The sequence below is a fragment of the Ixodes scapularis genome, unplaced genomic scaffold, assembly GCF_016920785.2.
Source record: "Ixodes scapularis isolate PalLabHiFi unplaced genomic scaffold, ASM1692078v2 PGA_scaffold9__187_contigs__length_104089568, whole genome shotgun sequence".
Taxonomy (NCBI): Eukaryota; Metazoa; Arthropoda; class Arachnida; order Ixodida; family Ixodidae; genus Ixodes; species Ixodes scapularis.
In genome coordinates this window covers 52,781,219-52,802,270 of record NW_024609884.1, presented here as the reverse complement: position 1 = coordinate 52,802,270, position 21,052 = coordinate 52,781,219, and the positions used below count along the sequence as shown (strand labels likewise).

General features: G+C 47.2%; 1 protein-coding gene across 2 annotated transcripts in view; it reads right to left on the bottom strand.

Moving 5' to 3' along the window:
• Positions 1 to 19: 19 nt before the first annotated feature.
• LOC8032805 (protein TMEPAI) overlaps positions 20 to 21,052 on the bottom strand; it is a 116,827-nt gene continuing 95,794 nt past the window's right edge. The window contains exons 2-3 of one of the 2 annotated variants that reach the window (XM_042287324.1): positions 14,810 to 14,985; positions 20 to 1,778 (exon numbers count right to left, since the gene is read on the bottom strand). In XM_042287324.1, coding sequence (XP_042143258.1) covers positions 1,377 to 1,778; positions 14,810 to 14,985 — 578 coding nt within the window. In that variant the 3' untranslated portion in view covers positions 20 to 1,376. The remainder of the gene's footprint in view (positions 1,779 to 14,809; positions 14,986 to 21,052) is intronic. The other variant, XM_042287325.1, reaches the window with a different exon arrangement.

Here is a 21,052-nt window from a genome sequence, read left to right as displayed (position 1 = left end):
TAGTAATGAAAAACCCAAGTTGAAGTCTCTTGTGCAGCTACTGCCCAAGGAAAACCATATATTTATTGATATTCATTGAATTGTTTCATGTCATTAGTGTAACAATCAAATTTACGAGAAAACATGTATCTAAATAAATACTGCTTGTTGAGCAATACAGGTTGCATACCCTCCCTAGAGGGATTAACTAAAAACTGCAGTAAAGAAGTAAACAAAAAACAGGTGTTCCTTTTCTTTGCTTTAGATAGTTCCAAGGTAGTCATAGCCAATAGTGACAAACAACTGCCCAAATTTCCAACACTCATTTCTCCCTCTTGGAAAGAGTCCACTACATTATAATTTAAAAGGTATTCTGTGAAATCACAATAAACTTTATTTACCACCCATTACAAGTCAGCAATTCTCAGCACCACCTCTAGTCAGTGGCTATACATTGTAAACTTTTTAGAAACGCCAGAATGATGAAACTTCCTTCCCTGAAATTTGATGGCTCACAGATGCACAGGCATAAACCTTTTTCACACTGAGCCCAGTAATTGCAATTCAGTTTGAGGTATGCATGAGGGAATAAAGGCTGCACTTTTGTCGCTTGAGAATTTAGTATAGGTACTTGACAGTCTTGTCTGAAGCAGAAACAGGATTCAAATTAAGATGAGCCAGCATTTTGCTCAATTCTGGCTCTTTTGTCAAAGTGGACAATCATGGGATCTCGAGTTCTGGGGGCATTGCTAGAAAGCGAGCTTAGAAAATGCCGCATGCATACTAATGCATGCTCTCAACCACTCTTTTGCCCTCTTGGTTTGTCTTTCGTATTGTTGCCATTGTCTCTAGTTTACTACGAGCTTCCTTAAACAACATGACTAGGAATGCTTGAGAGTTCATCGTGAAGACATTTGTACCATCAATGCAGGAACGAGGGCCTCAGGCATGGCCACCACTGTCCCCAGCCATGTTGGCAATGCCTCCGTCACACTAACCAACTTTGAATTTGTTCTTAGAAGTACACAGAGTAAAGAAACGGACAAAACGTGACTGGGATTTGAGAAAGTCTGCCGTTTGCGCATCACATGGTAGACCTTGCACCATGGCACGTGTTCCTGCCGCCCCGGTCAGACGAGGGCGAAACACCGACTCTCGTAATATATCTGAACACTGATTATGCACGCTTTGTACAACCTGCCTAGTTTTCCTCCCCACCTGCTCAGCACAGTCCCGAGAGTGCCCCAACGGCCAAGGTGTTGCGCGGCCGGCGTTCGGGGTGTTTGTACAAAAGTGTCCGACCTGCAGCACGTTCCCTTTGGGCCTGGGCACTGAAGCACACTCGTATCACATGGTTGCCGGGGCATTGAAAGACTCGCATAGTCCGCCGCCGGGGGTCAAACGCCCCCCGGCCGGCCGCAGTCCGTGCTGCCTGCAGAGCTGGGCCATGGGGCAGTCCGCCTGCACTGGGCCACGCTGACCGAGTGGGAGCGCATGACTAGGGGCGTGGCACAGTTGCGCTGCACCAGGCTCAGCGAACCCGAGCGACAAGGGGGACAGCTGTCCGTCACCGTCCGGTTGGGCGGTGCTCGCACACAGGCACCGTACAGCTCTTGCTCCTGGTCGGCGTCGCGCAGGTGAACGCTCATGGTCAGCGGGTGCTCCTCTGGCAGCGCCACGGTTGGGGGCAGCTCCAGGGCCAGGTCCGTGCGCACTGACGCCGCTCGCACCTGGGCATCGTGTGCCGCTGCCAGGGCCGCCCGCTGCCGCTCGGCCACGCTCGCTGACGTGTACAGAGCCTGCGTCGTACGACCCCCATTAGGTTGCAATCACCCAACCCGCTGCCACAGCCACTGCCTGCAACCTGGGATGTGCACAAGGGGTGTTTCCAATACCAGGTTCACTGCAAGGAGGAGGAACTGCACAAACACTTGAAACTCCTCCTAAAGATAATCTCATCAAAAGACCTGAGCCCATAATGTTGAGAAAATAAAAAGCCATTAGCAAGAATTTTTATCGAGGAGATATGGTGCTCTGCATTAGCAGCAGACATAGTTGGTCCTTATCTATTTTGTAAGCTACTTGCAGTGCTGTCCGAACTTGTGCATTCTATGAGGGTCACCCAGTTGTCCCCCTGAATATGTGAAAGTCTACTCTGACGTAAAAATATGACTTTTTTTTAAGCTGTATAGGTACAGTGAACTTCATCTGGTATTCTGAAATTTCCATTTTATGACCATGTTTCACAAGTATTGTTTTTTTTTTTATCTACGAAAAACATTTAATATGACAGACTTGTTCATCTGACAAGGACCGACTTCAGTAGGAACACTTGCAACATGATTAGTATGACCACCCAGTGAAACAAAACCTGCCATAGATACACCTTTTTTTCTCCTGTCACAAATGCCTGAAAACTGTATAAACACAGGCTTTTTTTTTCATCTGGTTTTTTTTTTTTTTTTTTTTTTTGCAAAAGGCAAACAGGATGTTGCCTGTGTTTCATCTAATTAAAAAAAAAAGCTGCTAACTTTGAAAGTGTAGAAAACCTAATAATGCGGGGTGGGAGCCTAGATTGCAGTAGTTCGTAATCTGATTCATGGAATGGAAACATGAATTGCCTTTCGACAGATCTCAGCCTGGTTGGAACATGTCACTCTAAAAACTAAGACCAAACACAGATCAAAACAGGTTAAGTTTTCATCAGTGCACCCTGTGTGTTTATAATTTGTCTTTGAAATTAATGAGTACTGGACTGTTCATCGAACACCCTTTCATTGAATGGCATTTCATAGAATGCCGATTCGTTGAATGCCATTTCGTCAAATTTCGTTTTACAATTTTTGGAGCATTCAGTGCTTTTTAGAAGTTTTACTCTTGCCTCTGAATTGCTTTGTTGCTGCTGTACAATCACCTGCAGAAAAAGAATTACCACCCTTGGTCACATTTTCATCAAAACATTGATTACTGAATCATAGAAGGTAACTGTATACATAACAAGACTTGAATGGGTATGCCACTTAACGTTTTCAGGTAAGATAGGTGGCCATTCTCCACCACACACTTTGTTTTTTGACACGCACACAATGCACCGAGGCTCTGTTAACACATTTACTATCCTGTATGGTTTATACACCTACTAACTGTATTCCAGCAATTAGCCTCAAATAATTTCCACTCCCAGTGATATATTTTTTTAATGCCAAACATGTTTTTAAATGTGTCGAAGTTGAAAACATAAAAATCTATTGTATCAGAACTCATTGCATTAAATGGAAATAATTGTTTTTTATTGTTTATTTATTTAGACCAGAAGTCTGTGATGCTGGAGCAAAAGGCGACCGAAGCCGCCTGACAAGGCTCCAATCCCCGTTGCAGCGCTACAGCAGTAGTAAACAGTAAATCGTTTTCAGGTTATTGTTTCCTGACAACGCTTACTTTTATCAACATGGTCCTACACAAAGTTTTACATTATATTCTTTTTCGACCATTAAAATTGTAACTGTCTCCGCTAAAAACAAAAAAAAATCCACACGAACGTTTTTGCATTGACACAGCAATCTGAAAATAATTACAATATTTTATATTTAAACTTTTGGTGAGCAATCTTTCTTACAATATTTTACCACCAAAGGAAGAGGCACAACGGCACATACGCGTCGGTTTTCCTGCAAGAACAACGGTCGCTTCCCGCAATGCTTGGATAGAAAATGGCGTACCATTTCGATTCACACGATTACCAGCGACCTCCGCGCTTCCCCGTGCCCCGTTGTTCGGCAGCACCATGAGTTGCGGAGTGAATTTTACGACAGTGTGAAATGCGGGACATTTTGAAGATTTTGGAATTTCTCGCGGGACGCGGGACAGGAGCCCTCAAAGAGGGACAGACCCGCGAGTCGCGGGACGGGTGGTCACCCTAATACAGGGAGTTTCCAAAAACGCGGAAAAAATCGATCCTGCTAAAACTACGCATCGCACAGAAGAAAGGTTGATGCCGCGGTGGTCTGTGTCAAAGGACCCATTAAGGAAAATTATTGGCGTTCAATATAATTGGGTAATTAATTAATTTTGAATAATTAAATTGTTAATTTTGATTTTAAAGGCATGGTTTCAATTAGAATCTTTCTAGGCATCACCGAAAACTTCTAAATACACCCATGTTACAATGATATAGGGCACGAGCAGCATTCTAAGGCCTTCCGAAAAAAAAAATGCTCAATTCGAACGCGTTTCTAAGTTTCGGTTTATTTTATTTATTTTTTTTTTTTTTCGGAGCGATCTTTGCCGCGCGGTGAATCCTGCCCCCTGTATCTAAAATGCGCAACGTGCGTGCGCCGCCATGCATCGTACGTAGAAGAGGCTAGACAAGAAAGCCTCCGGACTGTCACGTGACTGAGGTGTGCCTTTCTGACGTCGGTGCCCGTGTGAAGATGCTCCTTTACGTGCGATGCGTGGCGGCGCACGCACATTGCGCGTTTTAGACACGGAAGGCGGGATTGCCTGCGCGGAGATGCGCTCCGATAAGAAACCGAAACCCAGAAACGCGTCCAAACGCCGTAAAATGCTGCGCTTGCTTTATATCATTGTAATGTCGAAGAATTTAGTAGTTTATAATGATGCCTAGCAAGATTTTAATTGAAACCATCCCTTTAAATCAATCATTGACAATTTAATTACTAAAATTATATAATTACCCGATTATATTGAAAGCTACCTAATAATTTTCCTTAATGGATGCTCTGACACAGACCACTACGGCATCAACCTTTTTCCGTGCGATATGTAGTTTTCGCAGGAGCGATTTTGCCCGCGTTTCCGGAAACACCCTGTACATGTGCTCCTGCCAAGTCAAATCGAGTTGGTTTAACATTGGCCACGATGCATAGTAATAAAACACCATAATTAAACCGCATGGTTCGATGTTGGTTGCGATGCACACTACGAAAACCCCCAAACGTATTGTGAACTTGTACGAACGCTCCACAAAGTCTTTCACACGGACGCGTACAAAATTGCGTCATAATTAGACGCGGTGCCGCAAGCCCTCGTGGTATGGGCAACTTGCCTTTCTGCGGCACCGCGGCTCTTCTGAGCCAGAATAAAAGGTCAATATCAAATATTCGCTGTCGAAATTCGCACTTAGATTTCTATCGATGTAAAGCGCATTTCTCAAGCTGAACCAAGTTCAGCACACTGTTAGAACGCTGGTATCCACTTGCACGATGGTAACGATGGAAAAAAACATAATTCCTTGAATTTATTGCTGTAGGCGCTGTCAGCTGCTGCGATCATGAACAGAACCATGGTAGAACCTGGTGCCACTCAGTTCGTAGAGGCGACCATGTGCCATTCAATGCTCACGTGTGGTTCATATTTGAAAGGATTCACGAGGTGGATGAGAAAGAGGCAAGCGACACGGGAGGATAGCTTAGGAAAGGTGGCTAACGTCATGCCTGCACCCCTCCCCCCGTGGTTCCCGGACTAACACAATACGGGCACTCTAGCAGCACTCTTCAGATAGCATGCTGAAACATAATGACGTCACAAATGAAAAAAAAAATATATACTATATCCAGAATATTTTGTGACCTCCTTGGGCTGCGCTCTTTACATACAGATAAAAGTTTATATGCAGCACACATATACAGTTTTCACACACACAGAAACAACAAATATATGTAGATGCCATGAAGTGTGCAAAACACCAGAATCACAAGTGTTGACTGCCCCTCCGTGTCATCACTTTACCACTGACCTTCTGAACAATTAATAAGGCTGCAAATACGTTAGCTTTTCTTTTTTTTTTTTTTTTCTCTCAACAAGATTTTTACATAACACAATTTCTCAAAGTTTAAGATTCTATACCTCCTGGTAGAAATCATTAGTACAGGCAATAATTATTCGATGCAGACGCTAAAGAACTAAAGTGGTCCCAAGTTTGTATGTCATAACTTTCCTGCACTGCACCCTTTCAACAAATGAAGGTGCGATGGCACTCTACTTGACATCTACAAAGGATGTATTACACAAAATAGGGGTGCTGGAAGTGTCTAGTGGCGGTTTGAAGTCGTGGTAGCGCCTTTTTAATATTCAAAGGAATGTACTTTTTGTGTGCAGAACATTTCAATGTGAATTTCGTGTAGACATAGGATTGTTTGCTTATTCAGGCATTTCCTTTTATGTTAATTGTACAAAGGTAGTCCTTTTTTAAACATTTTTCTCACCCCTCCCTCAACACAAAAGTGATGAGGAAGTTGCAAACACCATTATAAATAAATCAAGAAACGAAGAGTTCATTTAATTAGCCATCAGCCCATCAATCACCTACAGGTCAGGTGCCCACAGAGCCGGCATCAGACATCATGAAGGCAGGCAAACAATAGGCATGGCGGTGAATGATCACCGCGAGTCCTCCCGAGATTGGTCTCGATGATGATTAGTAGTAGGCTCTCGAAGCTGGAGCAGCCGAGCAGTTGCGAGCAGATGGAGACAGCAGACAACAGCGCGAGAGAGAAAGGGGCGAGGAACGGAAGAGATTAGAACAGTGAGCCGTTGATCCGAGCATTAGTAAGACCATAGAGAAAGAAGAAAATGAAAAGCGAGCCCGGCCCATTGTTGCACGATGCGACCTGAGACAGAAAGACAACGGGATTCCCGTCCGACGGTCGACCAGTGCAGAGACAATAGGCAGGATGCGACGGGACGGGCTTTTTTCTGCGCGTCGTACATCCGGCCGCGTTTGATTTGCTCGAACGCTCCAAAGCCGGTGCAGCGAGCCGCCGGAAATACAGACAAAGAAGAAACAAAACAAAAAAAGAAGAAAAAAAAAATGGAGGGGAAACCGTCCTCGGAATTTGGTGGTGTCTCTGCGCACTTGCGTATGCTAACCCCGCGAGGCGCCGAAGACGCCGGAACCATGGCCGACGAGCGGCAATCCGCGCTTCTCGTTTAAAAAAAAAAAAAGAACTACGTTATCGCCGGCTTCGAGTGCGGGACTGCCCAAATTCCCGGTAGCAACCAAAGACACACTAAATAGTTTTTACGTTATTGTGCACGCGTAAGGTTCCAACAAAAAGAATCTAGTGACAGCTCAAGCCCCTGGACGGTGATAACCACTCGTCCCGGAATACAGCTTCCAGCGGAGAAAATGAACGGAAACCAAGACAACGGTCATTACTCCCTGCTTACAAAAAAATCCCTGCCTAAGGAAGGAAATCGAGGGAGAGAATGCGGTATCAGGAGAAACTCTTCCCACCTCTTTCCACCAGAGCGAGCGCTGGACTCGCACCAAATTCCCTGCATCAGTTTCATAAAAAAAAAAAAAAAGAACGAAAAGAGAACATACAATTAAAGTCGCAACCCAGCACGGGCGAGGTCAACGTTTCGACCATGCACGAACGAAATACTGTTTTTCCACGAACACTGAAGATGGCACCGGACGGAAGCCCTGTTTTACCACGAAACCCCAGATATGCAGTGTACCAGTCAGATCGCCTGCAGAGGACAATGCCCTTGCCACATCCCGACGAAGGCGTTGGGCAGAACAACGTCAGTCCAGCAAAGGAGATAATTTGCACACATCGGATCGAGACGCAGACGTCCGAGCACTGGCTCTCGAGCCTCTCGAGTCTCGTACTTTTCGCACTCTTCCTCGTTATTGCTTGATGGGCGGATGGATGGATAAATACGCCTGAAAGCTTTAAATCGGCCTTCAACCCAAAGTCACCGAGTCCTGGGAAAAAAGCACCACTGCCTTCCCTGCCCGTTAGCAGGACACGAACATATACTAACATGCAGACGACCAAAACCTCGCAAGGAGATTGGCCGATCGGTCTTTGTTGCCATGGCAATCGCTATTATGGTCCTTTCAGATCTTGGAAGTTTCTAAGGGGTAATTCTGAACCAGTCGCACCAAGATCGCTATGGAGCGCCGTCGTACTGAAAGCGCTCCTCGACAATATCGGCGTCTTTGGCACTGTGCATTCAATCAACTTATCAATCATGCTTATCCCCACACATCTCTTACAAATATCGCTTGTCTTGCGCAATTCAAAACTGGAAATTTATTTTTCAACGCCGCCAAGCACCGACGCAACATGCGGTGGCGGTGCGAAGATGTGCGCTTGTTTCGCCGGCGTTTAGAGAAAGAACGGAAGGTCGGTTATGACGGCGCCCATGCAGAGCTGCTGCTTCAAAACGTCTACAAACCAACCTGTCACCGCGAATTTTAAATCGGCTCACCAGGGATGGAGAGGATCAAGGAGACACTGCTCATTCCATGGACCGAAATAGCGATGACACGGCACCGGACCACACTTAATCCCTTCACCCCTAAGCTGACATTGTGGCGGAAGCTACGCGCTTGCCAGACCAATCAGCCGCCTCCCTTTCATTACCTGACCTCATCTCTGCGCGTGGATATGCGCGAGAGAGCGTGATCACGTGGCCAAAGTGTGGCTGGCCCAACGAGCACGTAGCTTCCACAGCACTGTCAGCTTCGGGGTGAACGGGGTGGCGAAAGCAACTTTTGTCTAAATTTTGAGCGACGGGCTAATCTTCTAGGGGGACAATGGCTGTGCCCGGGTACATAAACGAGATTCCGAGCAAGAGGAGACTCCCCCCTTTCCGTCTTCTTGAAACTAAAAAATAGTAATCTTGAAACTGTTTGGTAAAATGCGCGATTTATGAGTTGAGGAGGAAAGCTAAACAGGAAGAAGGTGGAAGGTCCTAGACCGCGCACCTTCCGCCCTTGCCAGGAAGAAAAAAAAAAGTCTCGTCCCTTTTTGGCCCATTAGTCCGGCGGCACCTGCACTCTTAGAAAAAAGGGTACGGATAGTCCTCCCTTACGGGAGGAACGGTCTTGTAACCTATGTTCCTTTAGAAAGGGAGAAACCTTCGTCCCTGAAGCAGGTGAGCAAAGTTCCTCCGTCGCTTGCATCTCAATATGGCGGCCCCGAATCGAGCAAATCGAGCCCAATAAGGCTTAACGAGGACGCTACGTCTCTTGTACGGGACGAGAGCAGCAGCAAATGAAAGCGTAACACGATCTTTCCGAAAACTGTGTTTATTTCCGAAGCCAGATTCCCCCCACAGGTACAGAAACCTGCGTTTCGAAAGCAGTTACTCAGTCTTCTCGTCGACAGCACTGCGATGTTAAACGGAGACAACCGATACCGAGTTACTTCGTGCACTTTGCGTCTTACCTTTGGTGTTCCTCGAGTCACAATTCCTTCGTCAACCGCACATCACGGAGAAGGGCAAACTCACTCCGCGAAACCAAAAGCCGTTCTCGAAAGAACAAACTCGAAGCCGCTGTTTATCGCGTAGCGTGAAAGAAGGTTAAATCGCTAGCCACCAGATGGCGGGGTCAAGCAGAGTAATTGCAAGTAGCTAGGCTAGGTGGCGCTAGATACCGCCCAATTCATGTTCTACGAAAAATAATTTGCCTCTCTCAGGCCACTACTGCGCTTGAGGATCCTCTGCTATACACACATGACACCCATTACACTTATTACAAGCATCAGGTGAACATACATTAAGCACATGCACTGCACACACAAATATCAATACAACAGAACACCACACTAACCCGAACACTACACCCGTGTTCTACGTTTCCGTCTTTTATACTGGTCGTTTTGAACGTGCGGAACTTTTCGGTGACTCCCTAAGCAATAAAAAACATTCCCAGCATGTTGATTTTTTCCCAGCAATGTCATACCTCTGAGAGTATTTTGAATGGCTCAGGGGATGAATCTCTTATTAAAAAGTAAACGCTCGATCACGCCGTAATTATTTGAAAGCAATAAATCAAACCGCTCCAATGCGGTTCGAAGCCATGAGTTTGTTTCCCCGCACGGCGCGTCGTAGCCTGTATTTCTATTGTAGTGTTTGTTTTTCTATTTCTGCTGTTCGCGCAAAGCTGCAATTGCGGTCTTGAATTAATCTCTGTAGAGCGGATATTCACTCAGCTGGAAGTGATGCTTCACGGGCTGAGAAATCGCTTTTCGATCAACTTGAATGCAGTCAAAGCCGCGACTTGTGGCAGGTGTTAAGTGTACGGAGCTACGCCGTGGAGAGCCCGAAAACTTCTAGCGCTCATCCTAGCGTGCCACTTGGAGGGCAGTTTCTCCAGGAACCGTAGTATATATTTAAACAGCAAAATAAATGGTAGCTTTTTTTTTCGATTTTACCTACTATTGTTTTTTAATGCTAAAATTCCACACTGTAAATATACGTACTTTCCGTCACAATTTCGTACTGTTGTCCTTGCCCCAGAGCGCAATCGCTCTCGGGGACAATACAACCAACAGTCACATTGGCCACTGTACGATAGGAGCTTATACTGCTCAGACCAGCGTTCCAACATGACTATCCGCACGTTGATCGATTGCACGTAATCCCTCAAGCGGTATTAAACTTTTTAATGTAAAGCAGAATGTCAAACTGCGACAACCCGCCCCCTCCGATCACGGCCCGACCAGCGGCATCAATGCCCGACCGTTTACGATCTCCTCTTGTTGTTACACCACTGATACGCGAACACACGGTCACATCGGCGAAAATTCCAGTCTTCCGTTCACAACCCACAACACTGCCATCACGATGTTGCAGCTATGTTGCTGACACGCACAAACACAGAACCACGTTGAACGCCGGTTGCACTCGGCATCGGAAAACAGAACCGAACTCAGGGGGGAAGGCACCCAGGCAGCCGGCAGCAAAACCTGCCTTTCTTGGACACAGCGGACACAGTTCCTGCAGTTTCCATAACGTCGAAAACGTCGACACAGTTCCGCGTGCTTTCGCTACTGTAGTCTGTAGTGCTGCAGTGGCTGTAGCGGCTGTAGTTCCGTGCCGCGCGAGTCAAACAATCCGGAGACGGCCATCCCCCAGTGTACGTGGCACTGCTGGCACTGTTCCGGAACTTCGCTGTTTCTAGCGGCTTCGTTTGCTCGTTTGATAAAATTAGTGATAAAAACGTCAATGCAACCGAAATGTTTTGCACGTTTAGACTAGAAGACGGAATTACAGGCGGCCTTCGCTGCTGCTGAAGCTCAATCAACTCAACAGCTATTTATTAAACAACGTGCGCGACCTGCTCGAAAAACGAAACCGAAAGACGATGAGTCGGGAGGGCGAAAGCTTTCACCCGTCTGCCTGGAGAAGGAGAAAAAAGTTTCGTTCCTCCCCTTTTCTCGTGTCCGCTTGGGGGCGCGTCGGTAGAAGGGAGGAAGGCGCGCCGTTGCTACTTTTTTCCTCCATTTTTTCTTAGAGTGTGCTTTGCTCCCCGCGTCTGCTTTCCAGAGTATCGCACTGATCGTCGACGGCTCTTCCCTGCATGAGGGGAACGCTAGAGACACTGATACGAGGGGGTACCCAAAACAAACCGGAATTTATTCTTACCAAATCATGCGTTTATTTTAACACGCTCAAATTTCAGTCGCCCTCAAAGCACTCCCCGCCTAATGCAATGCACTTGTCAAAACGTTTCTTTTAATGCTCAAAATAGTTTTTAAACTCGTCTATTTAGATGCCTTTCAGTTAGGGGTGTGCGAATACCGGTTCGATTAAGGGGTGTCCTAACAGGACACTACAAAACGCACGACTCCGACAAATCGTGAAAATTGAAGCGGACGCTCCTATAGACCTTTTCCACAAGGGCGCCGCCATCTTGAATTGTCGTCACTTCCAGTATGGGCGAAAACATTACTTTGCCGTCACCACGCCAACAGCAGACATTTAGGATATAAGCCTAACCGTCACACATTCTCGTTTTCGCTCCCCTCTATTTTTTAAATAGTTACAGGTTAAAACGTTTTACTATTTTGTCGGCGCCCATACTGGAAGTGACGACAATTCAAGATGGCGGCGCTCCTGTGGAAAATATCTATAGAAGCGTCCGCTTCAATTTTCACGATTTGTCGGAGTCGTGCGTTTTGTAGTGTCCTGTTTGGACACCCCTTTAGCAGTACATCATTCGTAGCCTTCACAGTGGAAGGAAAAGTCGCGACAGCCGGCTAAAACCAAAGATGACCCTGCGCTATTCGAACCGAACAGGTACTTGCACACTGCTGCTTTTTGTTTACCTCGTCCACATCGGCAAACCGTTTCCCTTTGAAAACTTTTTTTAACGCGATAGCGCTAGGAGTTTGTGTAGCAGAAAAGCCGGCGTCGGTGGCGTTGTGACGAGAAAATCCTGAGTGGTCGGTAGAGTAATGACGTCACGGCCATACACCTCGCGCGGAAATTTCAAACAAACTACAACGCTCACGTGAAATGTGACGTCACGCGTAAAATCAAAGTAATAAAAAACACGACATGTAATGCGAATTAAAGATCGCCGCATGTCTCAAATGATTTCAATTTATAAAGTATTTCACTTGCCTTAAAGAAAAATGTCAAGAATTTTAGGCGGGATTCGAACTCACGCCCCTTCGGTTGCGAACCGGACACGCTACTGACTACGCCATGTCCGTTTTTTTTTTATTTCTTTTTCTTTATTAGGTTATGTTTGTCGCACTTCCTGTTCACTGGCAGGAAGAGCAGGAGGAGCGAATGAGAAGGCGATGCGAACGGGGCCCGATAACGCTATCGGGTTCCTCCAAGTTTTGTAGCGTGAGCTACACTGGCCGTGGTTGAGCAGCTTCGCGTTACTCCTGGAGAGCCGTGCTGCTCATGCGCGAGGAGCAGTGACGTCACCCGGCGCACAGCTGGCGCGCCAGAGCCGCCGCCGCGCGCGCCTCGCCGGTCTGCGCATTCCAGAGGAGTGACGTCATAGCCGCGGCAAACGCACTGGCGCCGGCGCGTGCCCAGCTGTGCGCCTCCATTGCGCAGTAGCCAAGTCTGACGCTGCACCGGAGCCGCTTGATAGCGCCTCTCATTTTGTGCGCATGCGCAGATGTATCAGTGGGGGTATACATATAGCGGGGCGTTTGCCAGTGTGGTATAGCCACGGAGAAGGAGAGCGAAATTGCTGCTCAGCGGCGCAGAAGAGCGGAGAAGCTTAACTCATCGGATCCCGAAGTAGTTGCCTGGCAATTAGCCGTTGAGCGTAGGCAGAACGAACAGAAGGCTAAACGTGCTGCGGAGACACCGGAGCAAAGGGAGGAACGTCTAGCAAAGCGGCGTCGCCAGGAGGCTGAGCGACGTGCCCGACCGTTCAGGCTACGCATATCTTGGCATAGCCGAGCTAAGCCACTTTAATTTTTTTTGTTTTTTTCATCCGGGGAAACAAACAAAAAGTCACACGGAGCGAAGTCGGCTGTATAGGGAGGACGTGGGGCACGGTAATCATGCCGCTTTTAGCCAAAAACTGTTGAACACTCCGAGCGGTGTGGTAGACGCGTTGTCATGGTGGAAGAACCAGTCTCACAAAAACTCTGGTTGCTATTCTGCCCACACGGCGCCGAGTGTTCACCAGTTTTGGGCCCAAAGCGGCATGGCCCCCCCCGTGCCACAGCCTATACCTCCTCACCGGACTTTGCCCCGTGTGTCTTTTTCGCTTCCTCGGATGAAAAAAATGTTCAAAATGAAACAGTTTGCCCATGTGGAAGAGGTGACACAATAAGCGGCAGAAGCACTGAAAGGCATCAAAATCGACGAGTGTAAAGGCTATTTTGAGCATTGGAAGAAACGTCTCGACAAGCGCATTGCATTAGGCGGAGAGTATACTTTGAAGGTGACTGAAATATGAGCGTGACAAAATAAATACAGTATTTTATAAAAATAAGTAAATTAAGGTTTCGTTTTTGGGTCCGTCCGTCCTCCGTCCCTCCGTCCGTACACCCCCCCCCCTTCCCCCCCCCCCCCCCCCCCCCCCTTCGCACAGTGACTCCAGGGAACGCAGGAAGTTGACAGCAGGGATTTATCCAGGATTGTCAATCTGATGTGTGCGTGTGTGTGTGTGTGGGGGGGGGGGGGGGGCAAATGTCTGGGCACTTGCACTGACGTCACACCAGAGGCCATTGTGTAGGACCTTTTTCTCCGCAAGAACAAGTGGGAATGGCCATTGGTACGGTGCGGTCGCGTCACGTGCAAGCCATGCACGGGTTTTGAGTAGGGAATGCGGGGAAGGAGGGAGGAGTGGACTCAGGCTAGGGTTAGTGTTGGGGGAGAGGGGTATGGCTGACAGCAGAGCCGTATATAGAGAAAGTTTGGTCAATGGATGGAGCGGGAAGAGCCAGGGCGTGCACTAGGACGCAGCAAGAGGGCTTGGCATATGCTTTCTAGCAGTAGCGAGAAACAGTCTAAATAAGCGCGTAAGAATTGAATGTAGTAATTCCTCATGGTTGAAGATACGGTGCACGTGATGTTTCGATCATGATCATGCAAAAAGATGTAAGAATCGAATGTGCCGCTCGAACTCTGTTTTGCTCGGACGGAGCAAACTACTTAAATACGTTTAAACTAAAAGTAACAGCAATTGTAATCAATATATTTCCCGGGCTATAGTCCGCGGAAATTTTAGGCTGTGCAGAATATACAGGAATTTTGTTTTTCAAGATCGTTCATTATGACGAGCCGTGACGGATTTTGTGAATAAAAAAGTATGTTAATGATGATTTATGAATACATGCTTCTTTTGCGAGCTAAGAAAGCAGACCATTGTCAAGGTGTGCCGTGTATGAGAAGGTTTTTGAGTCGACTAAGCGTCAGGTGCGGACAATCTAAGCGAAAACTTTTATTTTTCAGCCCAAATTCGCTCTTGCGGACTATACACCGGGTGCGGACTATAGCCCGGAAAATACGGTATATCTAAATAATAAAAAAAAAAAAAAAAGATTTTTTTTTTCTTTTTGTACTGTGCACACGTCTGGCTAGCACTCACCGACTGCACAGGCGGGAGGAGCACGTGTTGATAGGGCTGGGGGTCGTGGGGCGCCGGCCGACTGCGCCGCTCGCTCCACGACCGAGCGCCCATCTTGTAGTAGCTCACGATGAAGGCAACCAGCCCCAGGCTGAAGACCACGCCGACCAGCCCGATCACCACCTGGCTCGCAGCTGCTGAAAAAAGAGGAGGAAAAAAAAAAAAGCTGAGGAGGCGTTTTTTGCAGCGCTTTCAGAGCGACAGGGTACAAGACGCACAAAGAAACTTGTAGACGGATGACACACAGCTCCTGCAGTATGCCCTCCGTTTTCGATGCCCTTTCCCTCATCACTCTACCATCCCTCTTCGTTGCAGTTTCGGAAGGGATCGTAAAGGGCCCATGAAACGAATTTTGGGCTGGGATAAATCAATTTATATTGGGATCTTACTAATAGCACATCGTTCAGTGGGCCAAAAGAAAAAAAAGGTAGAAAGTCAAAGGTCTGACTTTCGGCACAAATTTTGAAAACGCAGCGGACTATTTCGTACCTCCTTCCCTTCGTAAGCCTTTTCACTGTGATACATCCGCGGTCCCCAAAGCGCGTCACCGGGTCCAAACGCACGTCACACGACACCGGACCACACTTATTCCCTTCACCCCTAAGCTGACAGTGCGGTGGAAGCTATGCGCTTGCCGGACCAATCAGCCGCCTCCCTTTCATCACCTGAACTCATTCTCTGCACGTGCGCATGCGCGAGAGAGCGTCATCACGTGGCAAAAGAGTGGCTGGCCCAACGAGCAAGTAGCTTCCACAGCCCTGTCAGCTTCGGGGTGAACGGGGTGGGAAAAATAACTTTTGTCTGAATTTTGAGCAACGGGCTAATCTTTTAGGGGAGAATGGCGGCGTCCGAGTACACAAACGAGTGTCCGAGCAAGTGGGGACTCCCCCCTTTCCGTCTTCTTGAACTGTTTGGTACAATGCGCGATTTACGAGTTGGGGAGGAAAGCTAAACAGGAAAAAGTTGGAAAATTGTATCGTGACCCCTTTAAAGGGCCCATGAAACGAATTTTGGGCTGTGATAAATGAATTTAGATTGGGATTTTACTGATAGCGTATTGTTTAGTGGGCCAATATAAAAAAGGTAGAAAGTCAAAAGCCTGACTTTCAGTACGAAAACTTGAAAACACACCGGACTATTTCGTAAATCCTTCCCTTCGAAAGCCCTTCTGCCTTTTCACTGTGATACATCCGACCGCGGTACTCAAAGCGCGTCACCCGGCCCAAACATACGTCACACGACACCTGGACCTCACTTATTCCTTTCACCCCTAAGCTGACAGAGCGGTGGAAGCTATGCGCTTGCCGGACCAATCAGCCGCCTCCCTTTCATCACCTGAACTCATTCTCTGCACGTGCGTATGCGCGAGAGAGCGTCATCACGTGGCAAAAGAGTGGCTGGCCCAACGAGCAAGTAGCTTCCACAGCACTGTCAGCTTATGGGGTGAACGGGGTGGGGAGAGCAACGTTTGTGCGAGTTTTGAGCGACGGGATAATCGTCTAGAGGGAGAATGGCGGTGTCCGGGTACATAGACGAGGGTCCGAGTAAGAGGGGACTCCCTTCTTTCGGTCTTCTTGAACTGTTTGGTACAATGCTAAACAGGAAAAAGTTGATAAATCGTTTCATTAACCCTTTAAGAGCGACAAAGGTTCAAAGCAGCTATTTTTAATTCGTTTTTGAAACTGATTTTTTTCTTCTAGTTAGCAGTGTTTTTGAAAAAGAAAAAAAAAAAGGATAATATTACAAATCAATGCAGAATGTTGGGCTAGATGGTACTGGGAATTTGACGTCATGATGGCGCCTAAGACGAGGACAAAATGGAGACTAGACTACACGGAGCGCAACAGACGCGTTGCGAGATACGCGTTGGACCACGAGCATGAATGAACCATGGTAAAAGGTTTGGTGCCGAAGGGCTGTTCACGACGCAAAGTGCCAAGTATTCTACATTAACCAGATTAACTATCCGATAAAGTGACAACCGGCGATGTTTGTCTCACGCACATGCGCGCCCCCAATGCAGCATCGTCAATGCAGATATCCTAACAATGTCTCGCGGGAGCCAACGGTACAAACAGGTCACGCGTCTTTTGAAGAACCCCGTGCTCCGATAAGGAAACACCTCCGCGCCCCATAATAACGCCAGTGCCAAATGACACGTAAGCGTTTTCTAAATAGCGGGCGCGCGAACGACCGCACTTCAGACCGTTCTCATTATAAAATATATGCGCGCGCATTCACAGACTACACGCATGCAATCGCATATCATGTAAATTATAATCACAACAAAAACGCAGAACTCTGGAATAAACATAGTTCTCGTGTTAATTTTTGTCGTCCGTGCGCAGGCAGCGAGGCCCACCCTCGAAAAACAGAATCTTTATAAATCGCACGTCCATCTGGGCTCTAGGCATCGCACTTTTAGTCTGCCCATCGTGGATCAGCATTTGTCCAACAATGTGGTTTGGGTCATACCGCAAAAAACCGGGCAGCAGGAAAAGAGGCTATTCGCACCTAAGCTGACAGTGTGGTGGAAGATACGCGCTCGCCGGGCCCATGAACCGCCTCCTTCTCATCAGCTAACCCCGCTCCCAGCGGGCGCATGATCACGTGGCAAAAGATAGACGTATCATTGATCCAACGAGCACGCAGCTGCCACCGTACTGTCAGCTGGCAGGTAGCTTCCAAGACAACTTTCAAGTTCCAAATTATCCACCGTGGCAAGCCGTTTAACCGAGAAATGCCTCGAGCTGGTGCCAAACTGACCAGCCCCTAGCACGTGAGCTAGGATCGGGTCGCTCTTGCATCTTTTTGCAAAAGGAGTCGGGTATCGGTTACATTATCAGAATGGGTACTAATCACGACACGTGAACTGCCTTCAGTTGCCAGACTATTTTTAATGCGTTAGCATTAGTACCCACATGACAGGGAGAAGCTGACGGCGTGAAGCGCGCCGCGTAGAGAGAAGGAGAGTAGTGAAGGACAAAGGCGAGAGGGAGGCGACGTCACGAGGCGGAAGCCAATGTGCGCGCGGATGCTGGACCGAGTCTGAGCTTGCAGGTATGCGGAGCCCGTATGCCTTGGTTTGCGCTACCAAAGGGAGTGTGAACCAAGTACTAGCGCTGGTCCAAGTAAGAGGCAAAAGAAGACGGGTTGGGAACGAAAGAAACGGGCTGCCGAAACCGGTGAACAGTGGAAGCAGCGTCAGGCAGCGGATGCTGCTAGCGTTTCCCAGGGGTCGTGCTTAAAGCCCTTGTAAACGGAAAAGTAGCGACATCCTTTGAAGAATGCCGCCTGCTATCTTGGAGCAATCCAGGCGGCGCTACCGTCGACGCGCGGGCGCGAAAGAGCAAAATGTAACAATAAGAGTGTGCATAAGGGACAAGGAGGGAGAAGGAATGCCTATGCTGTCGGAGTGCAGTGCATGCTATGAGCTCATGTCGCCAATCAAATAACGCCGACTGTGTAACGTCACGGCTTTCATCGTCTTTTTTTGAGCACATTCTTCGAGGCTGGTAGACCGTGACAGTGCGTTTTTGAGCCTGTGTATATGTGTTTTACGTGTCTTTCAGCCTTTGACTGCGCTCTGACTCAAGTATAGGAAGGCCGCCTGATATCTAGGAGCGATTCAGGCGGCGCTACAATCGACGCGTGGGTGTAAAAGAGCAAAACACAAAGATAAAAGGTGTGCGGGTCAGAGGAGGAGGGAGAAGATGTCGCTACCTTTCTTATTCAGGGACATTAGTCGTGCTAACCCATTCCCTAGGGATCCACCCATGGATCTTCCTTTATTTCTAGTTCACTGCAGTTCTTATTCTTTTCCGTGAGCGCCCCGGTGCTGCTGAGTCACGCTTTAGTAGCACTGATGAAACAAGGAAGAAAATAGTAAAATATGGGAAAGATTAAAACAACAAACTAAGGGACAGAAAAGGCAGGTTGGGCGGCTGTTTTAGGCACTTTTTGACGTACTTTCTCATCAGACGAGTTGCGAGATACGATGTTTCACGTTTCAAAATCAGACTAAATCAGTGTTCGACCATCGAGTTATTTTCTCGTCGCCTCCTCACAGTGCCACGAGAAAAATGAACTCCCGAATATCATTAAACCGAGAAAGCCCGCTTTGTTGGCGACGTCATCAAATTGATTAGCTATCTCTGTATCACGAACGGCACCAAAATCTGGCTTTGAAAACGAAAAACAAATTGCCATTGGAACTGCGAATTATGCATTAGTACTATAGTAGCTAGCCGGCGCCGCTTTTAAAGGGATACTTCAACATAATTTGAAATTAACCCGTTGCGTTCAAAAATAGGTTGAATATGATCCACAATATCCGTAAATGACAATCGGACGTTTCTATTTTGAGCCTGGTGGCTCTATTTTTCGTTATAAACGGCCCACTTTGGCAAGCGCTCGGAGAACAGCCACAGTGGACAGCATGTGACATCCAACGCAATCGTGACGTAGTTCGTCTCGGGACGAGCAAAGCTACGGCGAGGCTGACGTCGAGAGGATGGCCGTTCCAGCCACCGAAGTGGCTGCTTTTGTATGAATTTTTATGTGACTGGTTAATCTTCTATAATCTTGTACGGGGGACAATAGCGGCTTCTGGGACACACAGAAGGGATTTTCGGCAAGAGGGGAGTTCCTCGTTCCCCTCTTTTTTCGTCGTGGCCAGAGGCGAGACACTCAACCGTCACTAGCTCTCAAGGTTCCTAGACGGGCATTACAAACGAGGCGCTAGCGACACCCACCAGGTGCTCTTTGCTAATCGTTTAATTCGTTTCAAAATTCCTTTTCGTGACTTTTTTAACAAGATATTGGTGTGATCGGTGTGATACTGCTCCTTTGAACACATATAGACCAAAAAATGAGCGCCGAAATTTCGTTTTAGTATCCATTTAAAGGGGCACTCCACAGGTTTCTTTAATTGTCTCCGAGTAATGAATGGTTGTATAACTTAGTGGGCATTCCGTTCTTGTTGATGGCTGTTGGCACCGAGGGAACGCGAGTTGGCAGGAGCTTGCAATACGCAGTTCTGCGCCAGCTCAGGTTTGACAGTTGAGAGGAATGAGAAAGTGTATGTGAGAGAAAGTTTTAGTATCCATTTAAAGGGGCACTCCACAGGTTTTTTTTCATTGCCTCCGATTTGCTTGAAATTTTGCTAAACCAACAAACATCGCGAAAATAGTATCCCAAATATTAGGTCAAAATATTGTTTTTTCGCGAAGTTATTGAATTTACAGTTTTGGTCCACACCGTGTTTTTCAAGCTCGAAGTCTCTACTGGCAACAATGAACAAGTGACGTCAGTGGAAGGCAGGGGTTCACTCTTTGGGCTGTAGATTTTGTTTTAAACTGATTCGAAGCAGTTTCATGGTGTCAAATGAATGCTTGGGAAGCTCGCTGCAGTACCCGCGCTCCAGCACGGAACAAATGATTGGCATATTCTATTTTATGGCTGCTTGCTCGACTGGCAAGCCTGCCTGCCACTGACGTCACGGCACTGAAAAGCGCGCGTATATTTGAATTTTGGTTTTTGCATCATTTTCATTTGCCGATTTCACAATATCTATTATGAATTTCGCGATTCTAAATAGCATACCGGAGAGAGTAAAGGCCGGGGAGTCAGAAAATATAATTAGTTGAGGTAGCTCAAAAAATCGGTGGAGTACCCCTTTAAGGCTGCCAGGCTTTCCACAGTCCTCATTTATCTTATCTCTCTCTCTCTCTCTCTCTATCAATAAACCTAGGAGGTAAGGAGGACAAGCATGGGGCAAAGTTCCGCGGGGTTTTCGCGCAGAAAAAACTCGTAAATAGCGATTTTTTTTTAATTGGGGCGTTTTTGCTTTGCGATTTAGGAACATTGCGGAAGTGTATCAGATGCATTTCGTAAAATTTGAGGTCCTAAAATTGCTGCAATTATAGTAATTTATTTCGGTCAACTGCATGGGCACGTGGTGAAACGAGAAACAGGAAACTCACAAATGTGCGCGTCGTTCAAAAAAAAAAAAATTTTTTTTTTGTATGTGTATGCTTAGACAGCGTGAAGTGAGTGAGCCCCAGTGAGCATCTGATGTCGCCGCTGTAGGTGAAAGATTTCGCCAGCGTAGTACCACAACTAGCCTCGGATCTCCCATGTGCATCACTCAGTTGATACACGACCACGTACGCCGGTACGATGCTCATCCATGTCGAAACGGGC